General features: G+C 45.1%; 1 protein-coding gene across 10 annotated transcripts in view; it reads left to right on the top strand.

The window, feature by feature from the left end:
- The window catches only part of LOC110507761 (synergin gamma), a 46,743-nt gene that overhangs the window by 20,740 nt on the left and 2,766 nt on the right, over positions 1 to 23,237 (top strand). For 7 of the 10 annotated variants that reach the window (XM_021587983.2, XM_021587982.2, XM_036965728.1 and 4 more), the window contains 13 exons: positions 378 to 632; positions 793 to 929; positions 3,272 to 3,387; positions 3,633 to 3,698; positions 3,921 to 3,953; positions 4,513 to 5,508; positions 11,834 to 12,406; positions 13,508 to 13,674; positions 13,899 to 13,952; positions 14,058 to 14,154; positions 15,304 to 15,452; positions 18,509 to 18,619; positions 23,116 to 23,148. In XM_021587983.2, the coding sequence (XP_021443658.2) occupies positions 378 to 632; positions 793 to 929; positions 3,272 to 3,387; positions 3,633 to 3,698; positions 3,921 to 3,953; positions 4,513 to 5,508; positions 11,834 to 12,406; positions 13,508 to 13,674; positions 13,899 to 13,952; positions 14,058 to 14,154; positions 15,304 to 15,452; positions 18,509 to 18,619; positions 23,116 to 23,148 (2,787 nt within the window). The remainder of the gene's footprint in view (positions 1 to 377; positions 633 to 792; positions 930 to 3,271; positions 3,388 to 3,632; positions 3,699 to 3,920; positions 3,954 to 4,512; positions 5,509 to 11,833; positions 12,407 to 13,507; positions 13,675 to 13,898; positions 13,953 to 14,057; positions 14,155 to 15,303; positions 15,453 to 18,508; positions 18,620 to 23,115; positions 23,149 to 23,237) is intronic. The other 3 variants (XM_021587976.2, XM_021587977.2, XM_021587984.2) reach the window with 3 other exon arrangements.

Here is a 23,237-nt window from a genome sequence, read left to right as displayed (position 1 = left end):
AAATGGAACTTGACTTTAATGAATTATTTATTTCAGCAAAACATCTGTTTTTCCATCTCCTGCTGGATGGAATAGAATGTTAATGGATGATTGAGTTGGATGAAAGAAAAATCAACATTTTCCAGCATCACTGCTTTATAATAACGATGCACTCATACTGACAGTATTGTCTGTATAATATATGATCACGGTGACTTTGCGATGTTTAATGCACCCGTTTAAGTAACTTTGTAAATGTCTAACATATGAAAATCCACATTAACGCATTAAGCACATTAACTTGGACTTTCAGTGATGTCACACTAACAGTCCATCATTCTGGAGATGCAGCCTCATCTGAACCTGACCACTGATCCCTGTTCATCCCTCCCCTGCAGAGTGGTCTTCCAGCCATGAATGTGGAGATCCTGAGCCAGTTCCCCTCTCCCCCGGTGCCCAACCTGCCTGCCCTGGCCATGGCTATGGCCCCTGTCATCCAGCACCAACACCAGCAGCCCATGATGACTCAGCCCCCTGTCCCTGTGTCCATGGCCATGCCTGCACCAACAGTCATGGGCAGGGCTCCTCCTGCTGCTCCTTTACCCTCCGCCCAACCACCCACCAACTTCATCACCAACTTCCCACATGTACAGGTAACACATCCAGCCAATGGGCCAACCAAGCCTCTCCATAGTATATACAGATACATGTGGTTTCATTTCACATTATTTATAATAGTATGTTTAATTTATGCCATTTAGTAGACACTTTTAGTAGACACTCATGTGTCCATCGTCTTGGTGGTGTGTTTAGGGGAAAGCAGACGATGATGACTTCCAGGACTTCCAGGAGGCCCCCAGGGCAGGAGGAGGGGATCAGCCCTTCACTGAGTTCCAGGGGGAGTCAGGGGAAACCTTCCCCACCACCACATCCTCTCTGCACCAGAACAGGTACAGTGCTGACTGACTGGAGTGACTGACTGACTGACTGGAGTGACTGACTGACTGACTGGAGTGACTGACTGACTGACTGGAGTGACTGACTGACTGACTGGAGTGACTGACTGACTGACTGGAGGGAGTGACTGACTGACTGACTGGAGGGAGTGACTGACTGACTGACTGACTGACTGACTGACTGACTGGAGGGAGTGACTGACTGACTGACTGACTGGAGGGAGTGACTGACTGACTGGAGGGAGTGACTGACTGACTGGAGGGAGTGACTGACTGACTGACTGACTGACTGGAGGGAGTGACTGACTGACTGACTGACTGGAGCTAGTGACTGACTGACTGACTGACTGGAGCTAGTGACTGACTGACTGACTGGAGGGAATGACTGACTGACTGGAGGGAGTGACTGACTGACTGACTGGGGGAGTGACTGACTGACTGACTGACTGGAGGGAATGACTGACTGACTGGAGGGAGTGACTGACTGACTGACTGGGGGAGTGACTGACGGACGGACTGACTGGAGTGACGGACGGACTGACAGACTGGAGTGACGGACGGACTGACTGACTGGAGTGACGGACGGACTGACTGACTGGAGTGACTGACTGGACTGACGGACTGACTGACTGGAGTGACGGACTGGAGTGACGGACTGGAGTGACGGACTGGACTGACGGACTGGAGTGACGGACTGACTGACTGGAGTGACAGACGGACTGATTGACTGAGTGACGGACGGACGGAGTGACGGACTGACTGAGTGACTGGAGTGAGTGAGTGACGGACTGACTGGAGTGACGGACGGACTGACTGACTGGAGTGACGGACGAACTGACTGACTGGAGTGACGGACGGACTGACTGACTGGAGTGACTGACTGGAGTGAGTGACTGGAGTGACTGACTGGAGTGAGTGACTGGAGTGACGGACTGACTGACTGACTGGAGTGACGGACTGACTGACTGACTGGAGTGACTGACTGGAGTGAGTGAGTGACGGACTGACTGACTGACTCGAGTGACGGACTGACTGACTGGAGTGACGGACTGACGGACTGACGAGTGAGTGACTTTAGTGAGTGACTGGAGTGAGTGAGTGACTTTAGTGAGTGACTGACTGACTGATGTGACGGACTGAGTGACGGACTGACTGACTGGAGTGACGGACTGACTGACTGGAGTGACAGACTGACTGACTGGAGTGATGGACTGACTGACTGGAGTGACGGACTGACTGACTGGACTGACTGGAGTGACTGACTGGAGTGACTGACTGGAGTGAGTGACGGACTGACTGACTGGAGTGAGTGACGGACTGACTGACTGGAGTGAGTGACGGACTGACTGACTGGAGTGACTGACTGACTGACTGACTGGAGTGACTGACTGACTGACTGGAGTGACTGACTGGATTGACTGACTGGAGTGACTGGAGTGAGTGACTGACTGGAGTGACTTGAGTGACTGACTGACTGGAGTGACTGACTTCAGTGGCTGGATCAGTGTTTGGTATTACTTTAAATCAGATTACACATTCTGTATGGAAGTAAAGCTGAATTCTACATCTTATACAGGTATTGTGGGTAACAAGTACATGGTCACTTAGTTGCTTGTAGTAGTTTCTCCAGCATAACAATTGCACCTCGCCATCTCTTAATGAATCCATTTCAATGGACAGTAGAGTTGCTTAATATTACTTTTCAATCCCTGCGTGGGGAGTCTGTCTCTCAGGGAGAGGCAGCCCAAAGCCCGTTATTTTATAAGACAAAGAGAATGTGGAAATAAAGGATCTAACGCCTGAGTGGCATAGTCACTTACAATCCCCTTCCACTTCCTCAAAAACAAAAGCTTAATTGTTTCCTCCTGCGTATCTCCAATCCCCCTGGTTTCAGATCCCTTTCTAATTTAAAGGAAGCCCCATGCTGAATCTTCAGCCAGTCAGGATAGAAAGGTGTACTCTGACAGCAGCAGTACAATGGCTCTTAACGAGATGATGTTCAGTGGAAGGCTTCAGGAGAGATCCCTCATTCCCTCCAGGCTTTTGATTCCTGGGTCTTATCTGCGGTCCAGTATGGTGTACAACTGCAGTGGAATTTCACCATTGTATGTGTCCAATCAGCTCAGGCAGCTTAAGGGGATTAAGGTAGAGGAGATGGGCGCAGCATTGACCCCAGGGTGTGTCCCCAATGGCACCCTATTCCCTACATACATAGTGCAGTACTTTTGACCAGGACCCTGGTCAAAAGTAGTGCACTATGTAGGGAATGGGGTGCCATTTGGGACACAGCCCCAGACTCCCCTGTGGACTGAGCATAGTGTGTTGTCTGTCTGCAGTGCTCCTGCCATTCTGACACCGGTCTCTGGCTCCTCCTCGTCATCCTCTGATAAGTATGCTGTCTTCAAGCAGCTCTCTGTGGAGGAGCCTCCAGAGCCCACTCAGCCTGCCTCAGGTACACACTCACCTGGCCCTACAACACACACACACCTCAACAACTAATCACTACTGATACACATCCTCCACCACAACTAACAGATGTGTAGAAAATAGAAGACATTTCTGATGTTTGTCGTAGAATACTTGCCTAATAGTATTTGAGTGGTATTGTAGTACAGTACATTTGCCTGCCTGCCAAATATGCTGTCATTTATCATTCAGTTGAAAGCGTACCTGTTTTGTTTATCTCGTTTGACCCAGATTTTGACGGAGACAAATACAGTGTGTTCCGACAGCTAGAGCCACCAGGTGACAGGAAACCAGTAGGTAAGTAGAGCTCTCCCTCCTCCTAATAATTTGGATGACTTGTTTTTGTAGGTAGACAGAAATAGGTTGGAGAGAGACTGTGTACCAAGAAGAATGCTGTTTGTATAATATCTGAGTGGTCTGTGTGCTTTTATGTTGCACACATTTCCAGAGTACTCAGTACATTCAGCAGTATCCCTGATGTTGGTCTGTTTCCTGCTGTTCCCTGTTTCACTAGAACAGTTTCTGATGGGGACAGCAGCTCCCACGACTCCAGTAAGTCCTGCCTGAGTCTGATTGCAGTGACCTTTCCTGTGTGTTGCCTGCCAGGCTCACTCTCCATAGTGAGCCCATTAGTTCCTTTGTGGGTTTTCTTATAGCCCTCCTGTCATGATTGTGTGGTTCTAAAAATCTAAAAACGTACTGAGGAAGTCTTTGTAGATTGTAGGAAGGGACTTCTTTCCTCTGAAGTCGCAGCTTAATCATGTGCTGTCCCAGTTAGGGACTGACAGATGGCAAGTGCATGTGGTGGTGTTGTCTCTGTAGACAGCCTAGCCTGGTTTGTGCACTGATGTCTGCTGCTGCTGTTCTCTCTTAGCAGTGTCTCGGACTACAGCCCAGCGCAGGTCTCTCCACAGCTTGAAATTCACCACGAGCCTCCTCTATGTGACAGACGCGTAACTAATCCCCTCTCTTTCTTGTAGGATTGTGAAATTAGAAAAAAACTGGAAGTGAGGCGACTGATGTTACTTTGTGTCATGCCAATGTCCTCCCTGTCTGGCTGCTGTGTTAAATGCTTTTGCAATGCCTTTCAATTGTTCTGTTTGTTTCGCAGGGGAAGGATTTGCCGATTTCAAGTCTGTCAGTGTGGATGATGGCTTCACAGACTTTAAAACCGCCGACAGCATCTCTCCACTAGAACCTTCAGACCAGGCCAAAATGTTTCAGCCAGCATTCCCTCCTGCTTTCCCGAACTCTCAGTCTCTACCGCAACTACAACACCAGCTACATCAACAACAACAACCAGCAGTCTCTCTCTCTCAGCCTAAAAACCCTCTCAACATGGCTGACCTGGATCTCTTCTCTATGGCTCCCACAGCCCCCACCCCTGCTGAGATCAAGCCCAGCCCCTTCCCCTCTGTGCCCCCCTCCCTAGTGCTCCCACCAGGCAGGGCCAAGCCACCCGGGGGTGGGGCCGAGGACTTTGGTGACTTTTCCCTTTTTGGCCCCACCTCCTCTTCGGAGGCTGCTCCTATTGGCCCTGATGTAGGAGGGGGTGTGGCAGCGTCTCATGATGACTTTGCAGACTTCATGGCTTTCGGCAGCTCTGGGGGGGAGGCCAAGGGTGAGGGGTTGAGGTCTGGAGAGGGGAGGGCACGGGGGAGAGGAGAGACCACCACCACTCCACAGCGCCCCCAGCAGGGCTCTGACAAGTATGACGTGTTCAAGCAGCTGTCTCAGGAAGGAGGCCTGGCATATGACGACAACAAGCACAGCGCCGGCGGCTCGTTCTCTTCCCTTAGGAGCGAAGCAGATGACTTCACCGACTTCCAGTCATCCAAGTTCTGCACAGCTCTGGGGGCCTCGGAGAAGAGCCTGGTGGATAAGGTGGCAGCCTTCAAACAAGGAGGCAAGGAGGACTCTGCATCAGTCAAGTCCCTAGACCTCCCATCCATCGGGGGCAGCAGCGTGGGCAAGGAGGACTCTGAGGACGCTCTGTCAGTGCAGCTGGACATGAAGCTGTCAGACATGGGTGGAGACCTGAAGCACGTGATGTCAGACAGCTCTCTGGATCTGCCGGGCCTCTCGGCCCACCAACCCCCCGCCACAGGTGAGGAACTAGTGCGCCTCCTCTGGTGAGACCCCGCCCAGTCACACATAAAGAACCAATCGTAGCCCTGGCGGTGGCCCCTTTGTCTCCACCCCCCTCAATGCCCCTTAGCTCGCACTAAACCAGGAGTTAGACTAGAAGGCAAAGCAGTGAGCTAGCTCATCCACATCACTGCTGAATCATGATGAGACAGTCAAACGCCACACACTATTATCATATCATCTCATCACACCCACCAGTCATTCATTCCCAAACCCATCATTACCTGGTATTCATTTCAGTGTATTTATTCACTTAATATTTATTTATTATTTATTAAACATATTAAGGTACTTTAGATTAATTAATTTATTGTTAATTTGTTTAGCGTTTGTAGCACAGACACAAAGCACAAGCCTCTCTGCCTCCTCTTAGCTCCATTCATATAGAGTTGATGAGAGACAGTCAGGTTGATGTGATGTAGTCAGTCTGCTCTATGCTACCACTGGCCTTCATTCCCTGTCTGTGCTGTCATAGCCCACATTGCTCATCACCTCAATGCACCTGTTGTCTCCCCAGTCGTGATTATGTGTGTGTTGAGTGATGAGACTAAAATAGCTGAATGCAGATGAACACAGGGCCATGTAATGGTGATGGGCCTTTGTACCAGGAGATGTTATATATTCTCATCACTTTCAGAATGGCCAGTTCCTGTATGCTGCAATAGGCTTTCATTTTAATCACAGCAAGCCAGATTCTTCCTCAGATTGATTATATTATGTTGACGCTTAATGCTCAGTTATCAAATCAAGCATGATGATAATACGAGGCGTACAAGAAACATGTGTAAAGATGTTCCCTGATAGTGGACATACTTATTATGTGAAAAGAAAGTATTTAGGAAAAGGCAGAATGTATTTATGAATGGCAGAAATCCCCTCAACCTCTACAGTTTAATATTGCATTGAGAAAATTGTTTTGATTGCTCATTGTGTGTTGGTATGTGTGATTGTGATTGGTTGATTGTGTTTTGTATGTGTACGAGTGATTTTTTTTTTTTTTTTGTTCCTACAGTGTGTGAGAGTACCCATATAGTATACCTTGGCACTCCCAGTGTTGATACCCAATCTCCCTTAGTGCTTTTGTTTCAACTCCCTTAACCTAAGTGGTCTCACACAGCCCACATCACTACAAAGAGGTCAAAGGTTGGCATAGCAGACAGAGGCACAAAGGCACTGCTCTCAGGGTCTGCCCTGCCCTGAACCTCTAAATGGAAACACTCTCATTGAATCTAATTAGCCTTAATGTCCAGGCATTGTCCATATCAGCACCCTCTCCTCTCCCCTCCCTTCCCATGATCATAATTAATTTACCAAGCATCTCATCTTCCATGTCATGTCTTATATATTCCTTCAAGTTCTCTCCTTACAGCCTCTGTGTTTGAGCAGCACACTCCTTTTAGCACCCAGTTTGCAGTGAGATGTCCTTATTATATAAACTATAATATTTCAACACTAGCCGACATATCAGTTCATTGGTTTTATCAGTTTGGGCAAGGGGCATCTCAATCAAATTTCATCTAGGAATTGACCATTTGAGTTATTCTAAATCGGAAATTATCGATGTAATGATGCCAATTTATTTGTTTCAGTTTTATTGCACATCAGAATAAATCAACTTTCAGTTTAACTGAAATGGTTAGGCTACTCTCGAAGGAGAGAGTAAGACAATAACCAATGGCAACTGATCCCAGAGCTGCAGCAAAATGGTTGCCATTAATATGATGAAGATAGTGTAGTGGAGCATTGAAAACATTCCCCAGAACCTGTTAATTGCTTTTCCTTTTATTCTGACCCACGTTCATCCAATCAGTATTGTTGTTCTTGGACAGCACCAATCAAATTTCATCGCTGAGAAAGTGTACAGTAGCAGGCCTTGGAGTGTGAAAGCCTCACCATGCTTGCACTGTGTTCAATCCTGGAGAAAATGTAACCAACCTTAAAGAGACAGTATCTATTTTCCCCACCCGGTGCTCCTTTGGGTCAGAGCAGCTCAAAAGGAAGCCTTTTCATTTGTCTTTGATATTCAGGTATGTTTTGCTATGTGTTGGTCTACGAACAGGTTCTCTGAGAACACACTGAAGTTAGTGATACCCTCCCTGCCTTGCTTTTTTTTGCCTGCCTGTTCAATTTGTGAAATTGACAAGAACATATTATAGGATGACATTTTTATGCATAACAGTATTACGAGTTGTTTTTTATTAAGAAAAGAAAAAAATACTATGTATACAGATTTAATAGTGTATTTTTATTACAGGAAAATTCATATTTATTTTCAAACTAGATAGACTCCCTGATATTATTTTAAACAATGTGTTGTGTAAACTATTTGAATATTAAATGTATATATGAGGATAGGCAAGTTATGGAAAATATTTTAGGTTGGTTCAGATTGTTGTCTTGAGAAACCCCATCTTGTTGTTAGTGATTGAATGGCTACTATTAAGAGCTTGTACACAGGAGCCTAGAACTAACAGGTAGCGAGAGAAAAATGATACTGTCTCTTTAAATCTATTTTGTCACATGTGATTGGACAAGATGAATACTCTCTCTAAGGTCTTGTGGTAGGATAGTCCACTTGTTTTATTTAACCCTTTGAGAGCTTGAGCAGAATGGTTTTTATAAAGAATCATGCAAAAAACACAAATGGAGAGAAATGTAGCTGGATCACTTGACAAGTTTACATGTGCTAAATAATGGATTTGGAGGTCCGTACCTCTCCTCCAAATTCTCAGCAATGGAATGTATTAGACCATTGAAATATATCCTATGTATATGATGTTGACGTTATGTAATTGTAGTAAGACACAAACAGTTGTGATGTAAAAATGACAAAACCCTTATTTATTTTATCTCAAAAGTCTGCTGTTGACATTTGAGTTACTATCATGGCGAGAACAGTAGAGAAGCATTCAGGTCCTCAAAGGGTTAATCACTCTCCTGCCTTGAACCTGTCCTTTAAATCACCTTGGCTTTTCAAGTGTTCTGTATTCAATTATCTTTCTATCAATCAACCTGTTGCTTTCCACCCTATTAGTACAACTACAGTGTGTCGTCTTCTACCGAGATTTACTCATTTTAGTCTGTAACTGTGCCTTCTCATTCTGCATCTATATTCTTCTGGGGCTTTTCTTTCTTTTACCGTTTGTTTTTCTTCTTTTCTGACTCTGCATGCCGTAGTATTCTAAATGATTCAAATATACTTTTACAAGTGTTAGTTTGACAAACCTCTTGTAACAATAGACCTCTCAGAGTATTTTGTGATCTTTCTCTCTTTACCCATGTTGTCGTAATAAATATTGCTATTGGTATTGCTGAAATGCGTACCGTCTTATTTTCTCCCTTCCCTATCCTGAGGGCAGATTATGATCTAGCTACATTCGGCTTACTACTACACTAGTTCCTTGTCAATTTCACAAATTGCTTTTTTGTGTGCAAGGGTTGTGTCACGCATTAGGCTACGCTGACGGGGGTCCACACGTGCCTGCAGGTTATACTATATCTTAGAAGTGTGTGTATCTCTGAGTGTGTGACTGTGAGCACTTGTAAGAATGTGTGCTTGTTTGTGTTGCCAGTAATTATGATTCCTGCCTGATATGTTCCAAATTGAACAGTGTTCTGCTTGTACAACACAGTTTGTGGGGTAGATAATCAATACAGACAGAACTGCTCCACTCCACGACTGACGTTGCCATGGCAATCTCATGAAATGGATGTCATTTTGTATCGTCATGTTAGCAGAACTGTCTGCTCCTAATAGTTTGTGCTACAGTATTGTCACACACCTAGATAAAACCACGGAGAGGTTTTCTACAGCAGGGCCTCATGTCCTGTCTTATCTGCCTCAGAACTGTCTGATCTCCAATCTACCTCAGCCCCAGCAGCCAACCCTCTCAGGACATCTAATTAATTTGTATCAGAGGATAGCTAACTCAACCCTTGGTTAATTTACATGTGACACATCAAATGAATAGAGGTCAATGCTATGTTCTCCTTTTCAGTAGCAATTAAAGGGATACTTTGGGAGTTTGGCAATGATGCCCTTTATCTACTTCCCCAGAGTCAGATGAACCATTTTTATGTCTTGGCATATGGTTTGAAGGAAGTTGCTAGCTAGTGCAATTGCTAACTAGCGTTACCCATAGACCTCCAGTCATTGCGCTATCTGCATGCTAGCAGATACCCATGGACTTCCAGTCGTTGTGCTAACGCTAGTTAGCATTGGCTCACCATACTACCTCTAACATCCTTCATACTGGACACAGAAACATAAAAATGGTATCCACAAGTTCATCTGATTCTGGGGAAGTAGATAAAGGGCCTCATTGCCAAAATACCGAAGTATCCCTTTAGCCTAAACCTATTGGTATTATCAAAACAAATATTCCACTGTCACAATTACAGTCGTGGCCAAAAGTTTTGAGAATGACACAAATATTAATTTTCAGTCTGCTGCCTCAGTTTGTATGATGGCAATTTGCATACACTCCAGAATGTTATGAAGAGTGATCAGATGAATTGCAATGAATTGCAAAGTCCCTCTTTGCCTTGCAAATTAACTGAATCCCCAAGAAACATTTCCACTGTATTTCAGCCCTGCCACAAAAGGACCAGCTGACATAATGTCAGTGATTCTCTCGTTAACACAGGTGTGAGTGTTGACGAGGACAAGGCTGGAGATCATTCTGTCATGCTGATTGAGTTCGAATAACAGACTGGAAGCTTCAAAAGGAGGGCGGTGCTTGGAATCATTGTTCTTCCTCTGTCAACCATGGTTACCTGGAAGGAAAAACGTGCCGTCATCATTGCTTTGCACAAAAAGGGCTTCACAGGCAAGGATATTGCTGCCAGTAAGATTGCACCTAAATAAACTATTTATCGGTTCATCAAGAACTTCAAAGAGAGCGGTTCAATTGTTGTGAAGCAGGTGTGAGTGCATCTGCACGCACAGTGAGGCGAAGACTTTTGGAGGATGGCCTGGTGTCAAGAAGGGCAGCAAAGAAGCCACTTCTCTCCAGGAAAAACATCAGGGACAGACTGATATTCTGCAAAAGGTACAGGGATTGGACTGCTGAGGACTGAGGTAAAGTCATTTTCTCTGATGAATCCCCTTTCCAATTTTTTGGGCATCTGGAAAAAAGCTTGTCCGGAGAAGACAAGGTGAGCGCTACCATCAGTCCTGTGTTATGCCAACAATAAAGCATCCTGAGACCATTCATGTGTGGGGTTGCTTCTCAGCCGAGGGAGTGGGCTCACTCACAATTTTGCCTAAGAACACAGCCATGAATAAAGAATGTTGCCAACACATCCTCCGAGAGCAACTTCTCCCAACCATCCAGGAACAGTTTGGTGACGAACAATGCCTTTTCCAGCATGATGGAGCACCTTGCCATAAGGCAAAAGTGATAACTAAGTGGCTCGGGGAACAAAACATCGATATTTTGGGTCCATGGCCAGGAAACCACCCAGACCTTAATCCCATTGAGAACTTGTGGTCAATCCTCAAGAGGCGGGTGGTCAAACAACACCCCACAAATTCTGACAAACTCCAAGCATTGATTATGCAAGAATGGGCTGCCATCAGTCAGGATGTGGCCCAGAAGTTAATTGACAGCATGCCAGGGCGGATTGCAGAGGTCTTGAAAAAGAAGGGTCAACACTGCAAATATTGACTCTTTGCATCAACTTAATGTAATTGTCAATAAAAGCCTTTGACACTTATGAAATGCTTGTAATTATACTTCAGTATTTCATAGTAACATCTGACAAATAATATCTAAAGACACTGAAGCAGCAAACTTTGAAAATTAATATTTGTGCCATTCTCAACTTTTGCCCACGACTGTACAGATCAAGTGAGTCTGTATCTGTATGTGAGCGACGTATGGTGTACCCCTATATTTTCTGTCATCTATGTCACCAATTGGAAATAGACATTTTTAGAACACAATCAATTTCAGCTTTTTATCCCTCCTTTAATCTGGTGATCACATCCTAATAAGTGAACCCTTACACACACTATAGTGCAGCACTAGATTAAATGCAGTGCATATGATCTCACTGTCACAATGTAGGGTAGATGGGGTGTTACTCTGACCAAAGTAACACAAATTCAGCATCAGAAACAGAATATGGCTTCCACAGTAAGTATGTTTTGTATAACATATCAAAGCTTCGCCAGATGCCTTGTCACTCTATCATGGCTGACTGACTAGTTGCTATCATTTCAGCACACTATGCTTTTCCCACTTAGAGCCACCAGTGTGTATTTTGTGTTGTCATTACAGAAGGAGACGACATGAAGTTTGACCCCTTCGGAACGTCAGCAGTCAGCAGGCTGGCCAGCTATGATTGGTCAGAAAGAGAGGAATGCCTGTCTGCTCAGGGTCAGGCCAAGAAGCATCTGGTCCTGGACGGTGTTGGTGTTTCCTCCTCTTTCCCTTCCTCAGACGTAGTCCACAGGAAGGAGACGCCGTTCGGCAGCACAGAAAACATCCCCATCACACACACCTGCCAGACGAAGATCACCACCTTCTCAACAGACGATAGTGTGTCGACCGACAGCAAGTTTGAGGCCTTTGCTGACTTTGGATCTTGTGAGCCAGTAGGTTTGGGTGGGGATGAAGATGATGACTTTGGGGACTTTGCCAGCACTGTGTCGGAGAAGTCAGACTCCCCCGCGGCTGAGCCAGGCTCTGAGGTGAACCTGAACGAGGCCTCAGATGAGTTCGGGGCCTTTCATGGGGACAAGGCCAAGTTTGGGAAGTCAGACTTTCTGAAGGCCAGCTCTCAGACCAAGGTCAAGTCCAGTGAAGAGATGATCAAGAGCGAACTCGCCACCTTTGACCTCTCTGTACAAGGTGAGTCATCTGACCTGTACTCTCTCTCTCAATGATTTATTTTTGGAAGTCAACTGATAAGTAGATATACATTAATTTTCTGATCCTCAGTCAGTAAATGCTGGTTTCAAAATGTAAATTGCATCCAGTTACAACATGCCTTCTAGTTCTGATGTAGTGGTATGAATCAGATCAGCTGGCCCGGATGTCAGGACTTTCATCACCTCTTATTGGAGCATCTGTGGCCCCTCCGGCAGCTCAGTGCAGTTCCACTGTCAGACAATAGATGGCAGTGTTGTGGACATTCTTGGTACACTGGCAGATGAGATGAATTAACAACACAGCCCAGAAATCCGTGCCTATACGAAATTAACTGTATTCACTCCTTGGGTGTTCATTTTTCACTGTCGTTTTCCAGTGTTACTTTTCATGCATAGTTCATTAGCTTTTTCTACCTCCAAAGTGATAAAAGCTAATTTGCCTCATTGATTTCTCTCCCAGTGTTAAATGTAATTAATTTTCAGTTGTTATTCCCCTGTCCTTATTGAATGGTTATCTGATCGGTGTGTGTGGTAGTGGGGGAATGTATTAGTGCTGTCATATTGTGGGGAAGATGATGCATGTCTCTGCAGGAGATGATTACCTGGTTCTCACACACACACAGACTCAGACAGACAAAGCCCGTGTTGAATAGTTTGGGCTCAGCATGTGACTCTGTGTTTGTCTTTTTTCGTGTGCCTGTCTATTTTCGTGTTTGTGTGTATGTATATGTCCATTTTTTCTGTGTGTTTGAGCGAGTGAGCCCTCATTAATTATTCATACTTGCGTTGGGTGCCGTGGCGTTGTTTTGTACATAATTATCATTTGTTGTAAATGAAGTGTTTGTCGTCTGTGTCCTTGTCCGGAAGTAATTAGCCACAACAGAATATGAGCTTGGGTAAAAAGTCCCAATTATGCCATAGTAAACAAACAGGTGCATATCTGGAATTAGCCAACATCTCTGGGTTTGTATAAGTGACCATTTAAAAGGGCATTTGTATGTACTGTATGTATGCCAGACATTGCCTGTATATATTATTTATGTACGTATCAAGACACTCGCTACTCTTGTCCTTGCCTCAGGCTCCCACAAGCGTAGCCACAGTTTGGGGGAGAAGGAGATTGGGCGCTCGCCCCCCTCCCCGGCCCCGGAGCAGCCCTTCAGAGACCGCTCCAGCACCCTGAGTGAGAAGAAGCCTGCCCTGCCCGTCATCAGAGACAAGTACAAGGACCTGACTGGGGAGGTGGAGGTGAGACCCACACACAGTCACACTATCCCAGACATGTTAACTACATTTGCCAATTATCCAGATGCTCTGTGGAGGGTTTACATATTCAGTAGACATTGATTTCAGTAGCAAACCACAGAGGCTTTGGCCTTAACAAATTTGTTTTTTTGTATTTTTTAATGGAAATGTATAAATGTTTCTCATATATCTGAACTCATTCTAACAACTATTGCATGTTGTTTCAGGAGAGTGAGCGCTATGCATATGAGTGGCAGAGGTGTCTGGTGAGTGCTCTACAGGTAAGATATTGTACAGGAATGTTCCCCCTCTCCTTTTTTGCTATATCCGCACATGTGTTTGTGTGTGTAACCCTAACCCACTCTGCTGTCCGTCTCTGTCCCCAGGTCATCACTAAAGCCAACAACACCCTGAACAGCATCAGCAGCTCTACTGTTTGCACTGAGGTCATCCAGTCTGCTCAGGGCATGGAGTACCTGCTGGGTGAGACACACACACACCACACACCACACTGACAAACTCACAACACTGACACACATACATCACTGACACACACACCGACACCCGCCGACAGGGAGGTCCTGAGCTTTAAAAAGGCCCAACAGTCTTCAGCTAGAACCCCAAACACTGCCTGATCCCCTCTGGCAGATTTGTCCAGCACTACAGAGTTGACTGCGGATCCTTGTGGGGGCTTATCTTTGCTGGCCTGACAGACTGTGGATACTAGTGATGGCTTATCTTCGCTGGCCTGACAGACTGTGGATACTAGTGATGGCTTATCTTCGCTGGCCTGACAGACTGTGGATACTAGTGATGGCTTATCTTTGCTGGCCTGACACACTGTGGGTACTAGTGATGGCTTATCTTCGCTGGCCTGACACACTGTGGATACTAGTGATGGCTTATCTTTGCTGGCCTGACACACTGTGGGTACTAGTGATGGCTTATCTTCGCTGGCCTGACACACTGTGGATACTAGTGATGGCTTATCTGTGCTCGGCCTAACTGTGGATGCATCCCAAATGGCACCTTATTCATTTAGACTGGGCCCCATAGGGCTCTGGTCAAAGGTAGTGCACTTTGTAGGGAATAGGGTGTCATTTGGTACGCACAGACAAACAGACAGCGGTGTCTCTTTTTAATGAGCTGTGAGATTGGTACAGGCACACATACCATTGTGAGGGGCTGAGAACAGAACACAGTGTACCACCACTGCTGTGAGTCTTCTTCCAAAAACACACCATTATAAAACTCTGAGCTGTCCCCCTTTCAACGGAGAACAACAACTCTGTCAATCACCGTTCCATGTTAACCCTTAGAGAGAGCGTAGTGTTACAGCCAACATTATGTCAGGTTGATCCAGCTTCAGAGGGCTATTTTAATATGTTTGCTGCTGTTATACTCCAGGTATTTCTCATGGCACTGCCAAAAGTCTAATGATACAACTTCAGAGCATGTTTCAACATAGGGGACTGTAGACCTGTTAGCTGTTTTCCTGGAAACGTTTTTTTATTGTCCCTGTTGTATTTCTCACTGTCTAACCTTGGCTGATGTTGGAGCTGGCTGTGGGAAAGAACAGGGAGCAGGTGTGTTAAGGTTGTGTGTTAACGTCGAAGTGTGTTTATGTGGCAGGTGTGGTGGAGGTGTACCGCGTGACCAAGCGTGTGGAGCTGGGTATCAAGGCCACAGCCGTGTGTTCTGAGAAGTTGCAGCAGCTGCTGAAGGACATCAGCCGCGTCTGGAACAACCTCATGGGCTTCATGTCCCTGGCCAACCTGGCGGTAAGAAACACAGTCAACACACACACACACACACACACACACAGACCTCCCTTCCTCCAATGCAGTGGGTTAGGCTACACATAGACCTGAGAAATTGACACTTAATTGTAACTAACTGCTTTGTCTAGAAAATGTTCCTGATGAAATGTTGAGTGGATTACCATTGACTCATGCAAAGTAGGATTGTCAATGAAACCTTGATTGTGTGACAGTGTACTAAACCAAGCCCTATGGTGGTACCTGTTAGTGTGTGTAGCTGTGTGGATGGGGAGTGTAGAGCAGTCTGTTGTAGGCTGTAGTGATGTGTGGAGAACAGAGGCAGTGAGATTCAGTTGACAGTTCACTGCCTCAGTCAGCCTCACAAAGAACATTGCTTCTCAAATGCCAGCAGATAAAACAGACTGGCCATCTCCTGACTCGAGATAATGTCAGTACAGAAAGAGAGAGAATTAGTGAAGCAAAGAGGAAGAGGGACAGGGGAAGGTAGAGGGAGACGTAGTGAGTGAGTAGTAATCTGAGTTATCTCTGACCGTAGACCCACAGCTGCTTTCTGATTCTGCAGGCTCTGCCATCAGAGAGAGAGAGAGAGGAGCTGTCTGGGCACACTCACCTGTTCACACAGCTCTGCTGCCAACAGACTAATGGACTGTATTTCATTTCCCAGATTAAAGACACATTTCTACTTCAGTTTATTAAGCTGGTTAATGAATAAATGAAAAGAGAAATGTGTATTCCTTAGAGCAGTGTTCTGCCAAGGCAGCAGCTCCTCTTCCTGGGGTCCAGCAAAATGAAGGCAGTTATGCAATTTAAAAAATATTATAATACTTTCACAACACATGTGTCCTCAGGCCACCACTCTACTACCACATACAGTGGGGCAAAAAAGTATTTAGTCAGCCACCAATTGTGCAAGTTCTCCCACTTAAAAAGATGAGAGAGGCCTGTAATTTTCATCATAGGTACACTTCAACTATGACAGACAAAATTAGAGAAAAAATCCAGAAAATTACATTGTAAGATTTTTAATTAATTTATTTGCAAATTATGGTGGAAAATAAATATTTGGTCACCTACAAACAAGCAAGATTTCAGGCTCTCACAGACCTGTAACTTCTTCTTTAAGAGGCTCCTCTGTCCTCCACTCGTTACCTGTATTAATGGCACCTGTTTGAACTTGTTATCAGTATAAAAGACACCTGTCCACAACCTCAAACAGTCACCCTCCAAACTCCACTATGGCCAAGACCAAAGAGCTGTCAAAGGACACCAGAAACAAAATTGTAGACCTGCACCAGGCTGGGAAGACTGAATCTGCAATAGGTAAGCAGCTTGGTTTGAAGAAATCAACTGTGGGAGCAATTATTAGGAAATGGAAGACCTACAAGACCACTGATAATCTCCCTCGATCTGGGGCTCAACGCAAGATCTCACCCCGTGGGGTCAAAATGATCACAAGAATGGTGAGCAAAAATCCCAGAACCACACGGGGGGACCTAGTGAATGACCTGCAGAGAGCTGGGACCAAAGTAACAAAGCCTACCATCAGTAACACACTACGTCGCCAGGGACTCAAATCCAAATGCCAGACGTGTCCCCCTGCCTAAGCCAGTACATGTCCAGGCCCATCTGAAGTTTGCTAGAGAGCATTTGGATGATCCAGAAGAAGATTGGGAGAATGTCATATGGTCAGATGAAACCAAAATATAACTTTTTGGTAAAAACTCAACTCGTCGTGTTTGGAGGCCAAAGAATGCTGAGTTGCATCCAAAGAACACCATACCTACTGTGAAGCATGGGGGTGGAAACATCATGCTTTGGGGCTGTTTTCCTGCAAAGGGACCAGGACTGATCCGTGTAAAGGAATGAATGAATGAATGAATGAATGGGGCTACGTATTGTGAGATTTTGAGTGAAAACTTACTTCCATCAGCAAGGGCATTGAAGATGAAACGTGGCTGGTTCTTTCAGCATGACAATGATCCCAAACACACCGCCCGGGCAACGAAGGAGTGGCTTCGTAAGAAGCATTTCAAGGTCCTGGAGTGGCCTAGCCAGTCTCCAGATCTCAACCCCATAGAAAATCTTTGGAGGGAGTTGAATGTCCGTGTTGCCCTGCAACAGCCCCAAAACATCACAGCTCTAGAGGAGATCTGCATGGAGGAATTGGCCAAAATACCAGCAACAGTGTGTGAAAACCTTGTGAAGACTTACAGAAAATGTTTGACCTCTGTCATTGCCAACAAAGGGTATATAACAAAGTATTGAGATAAACTTTTGTTATTGACCAAATACTTATTTTCCACCATAATTTGCAAATAAATTAATAAAAAATCCTACAATGTGATTTTCTGGATTTTTTTTTCATAGTTTAAGTGTACCTATGATGAAAATTACAGGCCTCTCATCTTTTTAAGTGGGAGAACTTGCACAATTGGTGGCTGACTAAATACTTTTTTGCCCCACTGTATCTACAACACAAAATCCATGTGTACTGTGGTCTGTATCCAGGTATAAACCGGGTCGTTCGCGCCCTGAACACGTTGCGCCCTGATGCGTTGTGCCGTGCCTAAGAACAGCCCTTAGCCATGACATATTGGCCATATACCACACCCCCTCGGGCCTTATTGCTTAAATAACTTGTTTTTTAAATGTAAATTGGTTGGCACCCGACTAAAATCCTTGCACATATGGTACATTTCCTCAAATTTCAACCGTAGATCCCTCATTTCATGCAGTGTTTTGTGAAGTAACAAATGGTTCTTGATGTGAGGCATAGCAACATAGTGTGCCCTACAGCAGATTCCTATGATCAGGTGATCAATCTGACACCAACCTGTGTGTGTGTCTCAATCACAAATATAGGCTTACAGTACGTGGCCTCCAGATTGCAGGCCTGCCTAAAGCAAAAAAAAATGGCTCTGTTATTCAGCTGTCCTTAAGTGTCCATGCATACAAAGACCTTTGAAATGTTTTGAATCCTTCTTGAATGTAATTTGATTTGTGGATTCAAATAAAGTATTTAAAATGTGTGTGCATCTGTGTGTTTCTCTGTACAGCCTGATGAGAGCTCGCTGGACTTCTCCTCCTGTATCCTGAGACACGGCATCAAGAACGCCAAAGAGCTGGCCTGTGGGGTGTGCCTGCTCAACGTGGACTCACGCAGCAAGGTCTGCACACACTCATGTACAGACACACACTTGTGTCAAGTCAACACATATACTGTAAACATACACTAATTCTCAGTCAACACACAATCACGATTGCCAACCAACACACCCTCAATCCCTCAACAGATGGACCCAACAACTGTTGAAACATTTGATTACAAATATGTTCCAACACATTTCTCAAGTTGAATAAACCATGAATCATTTTGCCAGTTGTTTTTAAACTAGTGGATGACGCATAATAACTAATAATAACTAAATGATCATTTCTTTGACTTTGAACATTTTGCAGAGCAAAGAAGAGACAACTATTGGATGTCTGTTTAAAAGAGTATGATGCAGTGAACTGTCAACTGAATCTCACTTCAGTCTCTCCTACTGGGGGCCTGGGGGCCAAATTCGCCACTGACAGACAGGCGATGGGGTGCCAAAATGACAGCACATTTTTCTTCTCACAGCTCCCTCCCTTCACACTGTCTGCATCCCAAATGGCACCCTATTCCCAATGGGCCCTGGTCAAATGTAGTGCACTGTTTAGAGAATAGAGTGCCATTTGAGACGTTACCAGTGCCGACAGCTGCAGCACTGTGTTCATGCACAGACGCAGCACTGTGTTCATGCACAGACGCAGCACTGTGTTCATGCACAGACGCAGCACTGTGCTCATGCACAGACGCAGCACTGTGCTCATGCACAGACGCAGCACTGTGCTCATGCACAGACGCAGCACTGTGCTCATGCACAGACGCAGCACTGTGCTCATGCACAGACGCAGCACTGTGCTCATGCACAGACGCAGCACTGTGCTCATGCACAGACGCAGCACTGTGCTCATGCACAGACGCAGCACTGTGCTCATGCACAGACGCAGCACTGTGCTCATGCACAGACGCCGCACTGTGCTCATGCACAGACGCCGCACTGTGCTCATGCACAGACGCAGCACTGTGCTCATGCACAGACGCAGCACTGTGCTCATGCACAGACGCAGCACTGTGCTCATGCACAGACGCATTAGAAATGACCAGGCTATCCTATTACACCAAATTCCACTCCACAATAATTTCAGGTCATCTTCATTTCTGAGTCCTATTCGAGATGATGATAACTGTTAAGATGATAACTCTGCTGGAAGGGAGAGAAGGAGAAAAACTTTCTTTGGCAATGTTAACACATGTTTCCCATGCCAATAAAGCCCTTGAATTGAATTGAATTGAAAAAGAGGGAGGTAAAAATAGAGTTAGAGGAGACAGACGGGATAAGAGTAAAGTTGTACTTTTGGCACCTCTGGTTGGGCTGAGGGAATTGTTGGTAGGTTTCTGGAGGGTCAGCGAAGCATTCAACTTTTCAACTTTATCAGGCTTGTAGCGCTGATGCCTTCATCTGACGGCCACCTTTCACTTCACCTCTTACCAGCTACTAACAGCAAGTCTATGCCATACGCATCAATATCTGTGTGTTCTAACTACTCATCTCATCATTTGAGTTCTACTATGGCTTAAAATGTGTTTATTGTAACACTTTCTTTTCCACTTGTCAAAACCTGATCATCAGTAACTAGGTGTCAAATTGGGGACCATTTATAATATAGTTTGACTGTACGGTCTGCAGGGCAAGATTGCTTTGATTGTTTCTTGCGTTGTTCCCCTGCATCATTTAGCCAGATAGATTGAGGAGGCGAGGCAGAGGGAGGATGGCTGAGAGGGATGTGACTCTGGAGTCTGGACTGAGTTTAGACAGCAGATGTGGCTCACAGCCTCACGCATCAGACCAGGCAGGAGCCGGGAGCTTAGGTGCTAAGAAATCTGCTGAGGGTTAGGGTATTTCTCTCTCTCTGCCTGCCTGTCTGTCTGTCTAATGCAATTTCTCTCTATCATTCTGTTTCTCTATCTTATCTCTCTCACACACTCTGTGCTTTTCTCGCTCTCTCGTGTGGAGTGAGTCAGGCTAAATAATAGTTGTTGTTTTTTTGTATTCCCCTGACATCAGATGAATAACTCACCTTTTAATTACATTTTTGTCTAGAGGAGCATTCGTAAGAAAGCATAAAAGCTAAACACAGAATAGCATCCCCTCTGAGAATAATGAAAACACAGAAAGCATTTTAATACAGAAGCCGATAATACTATTGTCCTTCAGAGTACAGGTAGGTTCTGTCTGTCTACCAACTAGAGATAGGCATGTGGTGGTGATGGCATCACTGGCATAATATTATGATGGGCACCATTGAGAGACTGGAGCTAGGTTGTTGGTCTTTGATACTGCTGACTCGGGTCTGGGTTTTATCTTATCCATTGGAGGCCTGTCTCCATGTTCTTCGTCCAATCATCCTCATATGTTGAGTCAGGGATGGGCAACAGCTACACATGTAGCCTGTTAGCTAAAACCCAGACTGATCTGCTAAGTCATGTTTGACGTCATGTCAAACATGTATGGCATGACAAAGGGGTTGGCTAAAGCACATAAATATACTATATATACAAAAGTATGTGGACACCCCTTCAAATGAGTGGATTTGGCTATTTCAGCCACACGTTGCTGACAGGTGTATAAAATTGAGCACACATCCATGCAATCTCCATAGACAAACATTGGCAGTTGAATGACCTTACTGAAGAACTCAGACTTTCAATATGGCACCGTCATAGGATGCCACCTATCCAACTAGTCAGTTCATCAAATTTCTGCGCTGCTAGAGCTGCCCTGGTCAACTGTAAGTGGCGTTATTGTGAGGTAGAAACATCTAGTAACAACGGCTAGGCCGTGAAGTGGTAGGCCACACAAGCTCATAGAATGGGAGCGCCCCAGTGCTGAAGCTCGTAGCGTGTAAAAAATTGTCTCTCCTCGGTTGCAACACTCACTACTAAGTTCTAAACTGCCTCTGGAAGCAACGTCAGCACAAGAACTGTTCGTCAGGATATCATGAAATAGGTTTCCATGGCCAAGCAGCTGCACACAAGCCTAAGATCACCATGCACAATGCAAAGCGTAGGCTGGAGTGGACTCTGGAGGAGTGGAAACGCGGTCTCTGGAGTGATGAATCATGCTTCACCGTTTGGCTGGCCGACGGACTAATCTGGATTTGGCGGATGCCAGGAGAATGCTACCTGCCCCAATGCGTAGTGCCAACTGTAAAGTTTGGTGGGCGAGGAATAATGGTCTGGGGCTGTTTTTCATGGTTCGGTCTAGGCCCCTTAGTTCCAGTGAAGGGAATCTTAACACTACAGCATACAATGACATTCTAGACAATTCTGTGCTTCCAACTTTGTGGCAACAGTTTGGGGAAGGCCCTTTTCTGTTTCATCATGACAATGCCTCCGAGCACAAAGCGAAGTCCATACAGAAATGGTTTGTCGAGATCGATGTGGAAGAACTTGACTGGCCTGCACAGAGCCCTGACCTCAACCCCATCGAACACCTTTGGGATGACTGTGAGCCAGGCCTAATCGCCCAACATCAGTGCCCGACCTCACTAATACTCTTGTGGCTGGATGGAAGCAAGTCCCCGCAGAAATGTTCCAACATCTAGTGGAAAGCCTTCACAGAAGAGTAGAGACTGTTATAGCAGCAAAGGAAGGACCAACTTCATATTAATGCCCATGATTTTGGAATGAGATGTTTGACGATTAGGTGTCCACATACTTTTGGACATGTAGTGTATCTGCTATCAGGCTAAGCAACCGATAGCATCTGGATCTAAACATAGTTTGTTACTTGGGCTCCCAAGTGGCACAGCTGTCTAAGGCACTGCATCTCAGTGCAAGAGGCGTCACTACAGTCCCTGGTTCGAATCCAGATTCTATCATATCCGGCCGCGATTGGGAGTCCCATAGGCCGTCGTTGTAAATAAGAATTTGTTCTTAACTGACTGCCGAGTTAAATAAAGGTTAAATAAATACATGAAAAATAAACTTGGAGACTGCAGCAAGCTATAAAACTCTGTGATCGTTTGAGTTTAATGAAGTATTGCTATTTTCTCCCAATAATAAATGCTAATGAGTGTAATTATTCCTAAAAGTAGAAGTGACGTTTTTTTCAGAATAATAATTTATGCAGCATGTTGCATTATTATTCATAAATGTCAGATTCTGAAATATCTCAAGGATTTGAAGTGATCTTTTAGTTTAATTTGGTTATGGCTTTCTCTGGAAAAGGCCGATAACATTAAATGAAGTTTACTTGGCAGTGGGTGCCTAATTCAATGGGTTTGCAGACTGCACAGTATTTCTCTCAAATCTATTGCAGAGTCTGGAATCCTGCTTCAAAGATGCCCATCCCTGTTTGATGTTTATTGGAAAATGAGATGGATGGTCGTAGGGTGGTACTTTAGATTCTTTCACTTTGGGGCTCTTGGAATGTTCTGGAGACGGGTTGCTTTTTCAGTTCCTTTGGTTACGTTCATACTGACGGACTCAGTTACTGTACAGTTTCACTTTGCTTACTCAGGACAATGCATGAAACCAGAAAAATGTTGACACCTCTTGTGCTACTTACAGGCACTGGCTAAAGACCATGACAAGAGGTTAAGGGTAAGGGTATGCTTCACTTATTTTCGCCTCTTAAACAGCAGTAGACTGTAGCCTCCACCTTTATGCATGATGCCCCTCGCATTAACAGG

The sequence above is a fragment of the Oncorhynchus mykiss genome, chromosome 27, assembly GCF_013265735.2.
Source record: "Oncorhynchus mykiss isolate Arlee chromosome 27, USDA_OmykA_1.1, whole genome shotgun sequence".
In the NCBI taxonomy this organism is placed as follows: Eukaryota; Metazoa; Chordata; class Actinopteri; order Salmoniformes; family Salmonidae; genus Oncorhynchus; species Oncorhynchus mykiss.
The sequence above is the reverse complement of the archived record's forward strand: the minus strand, read 5'-3'. Positions and strand labels throughout refer to the sequence as shown.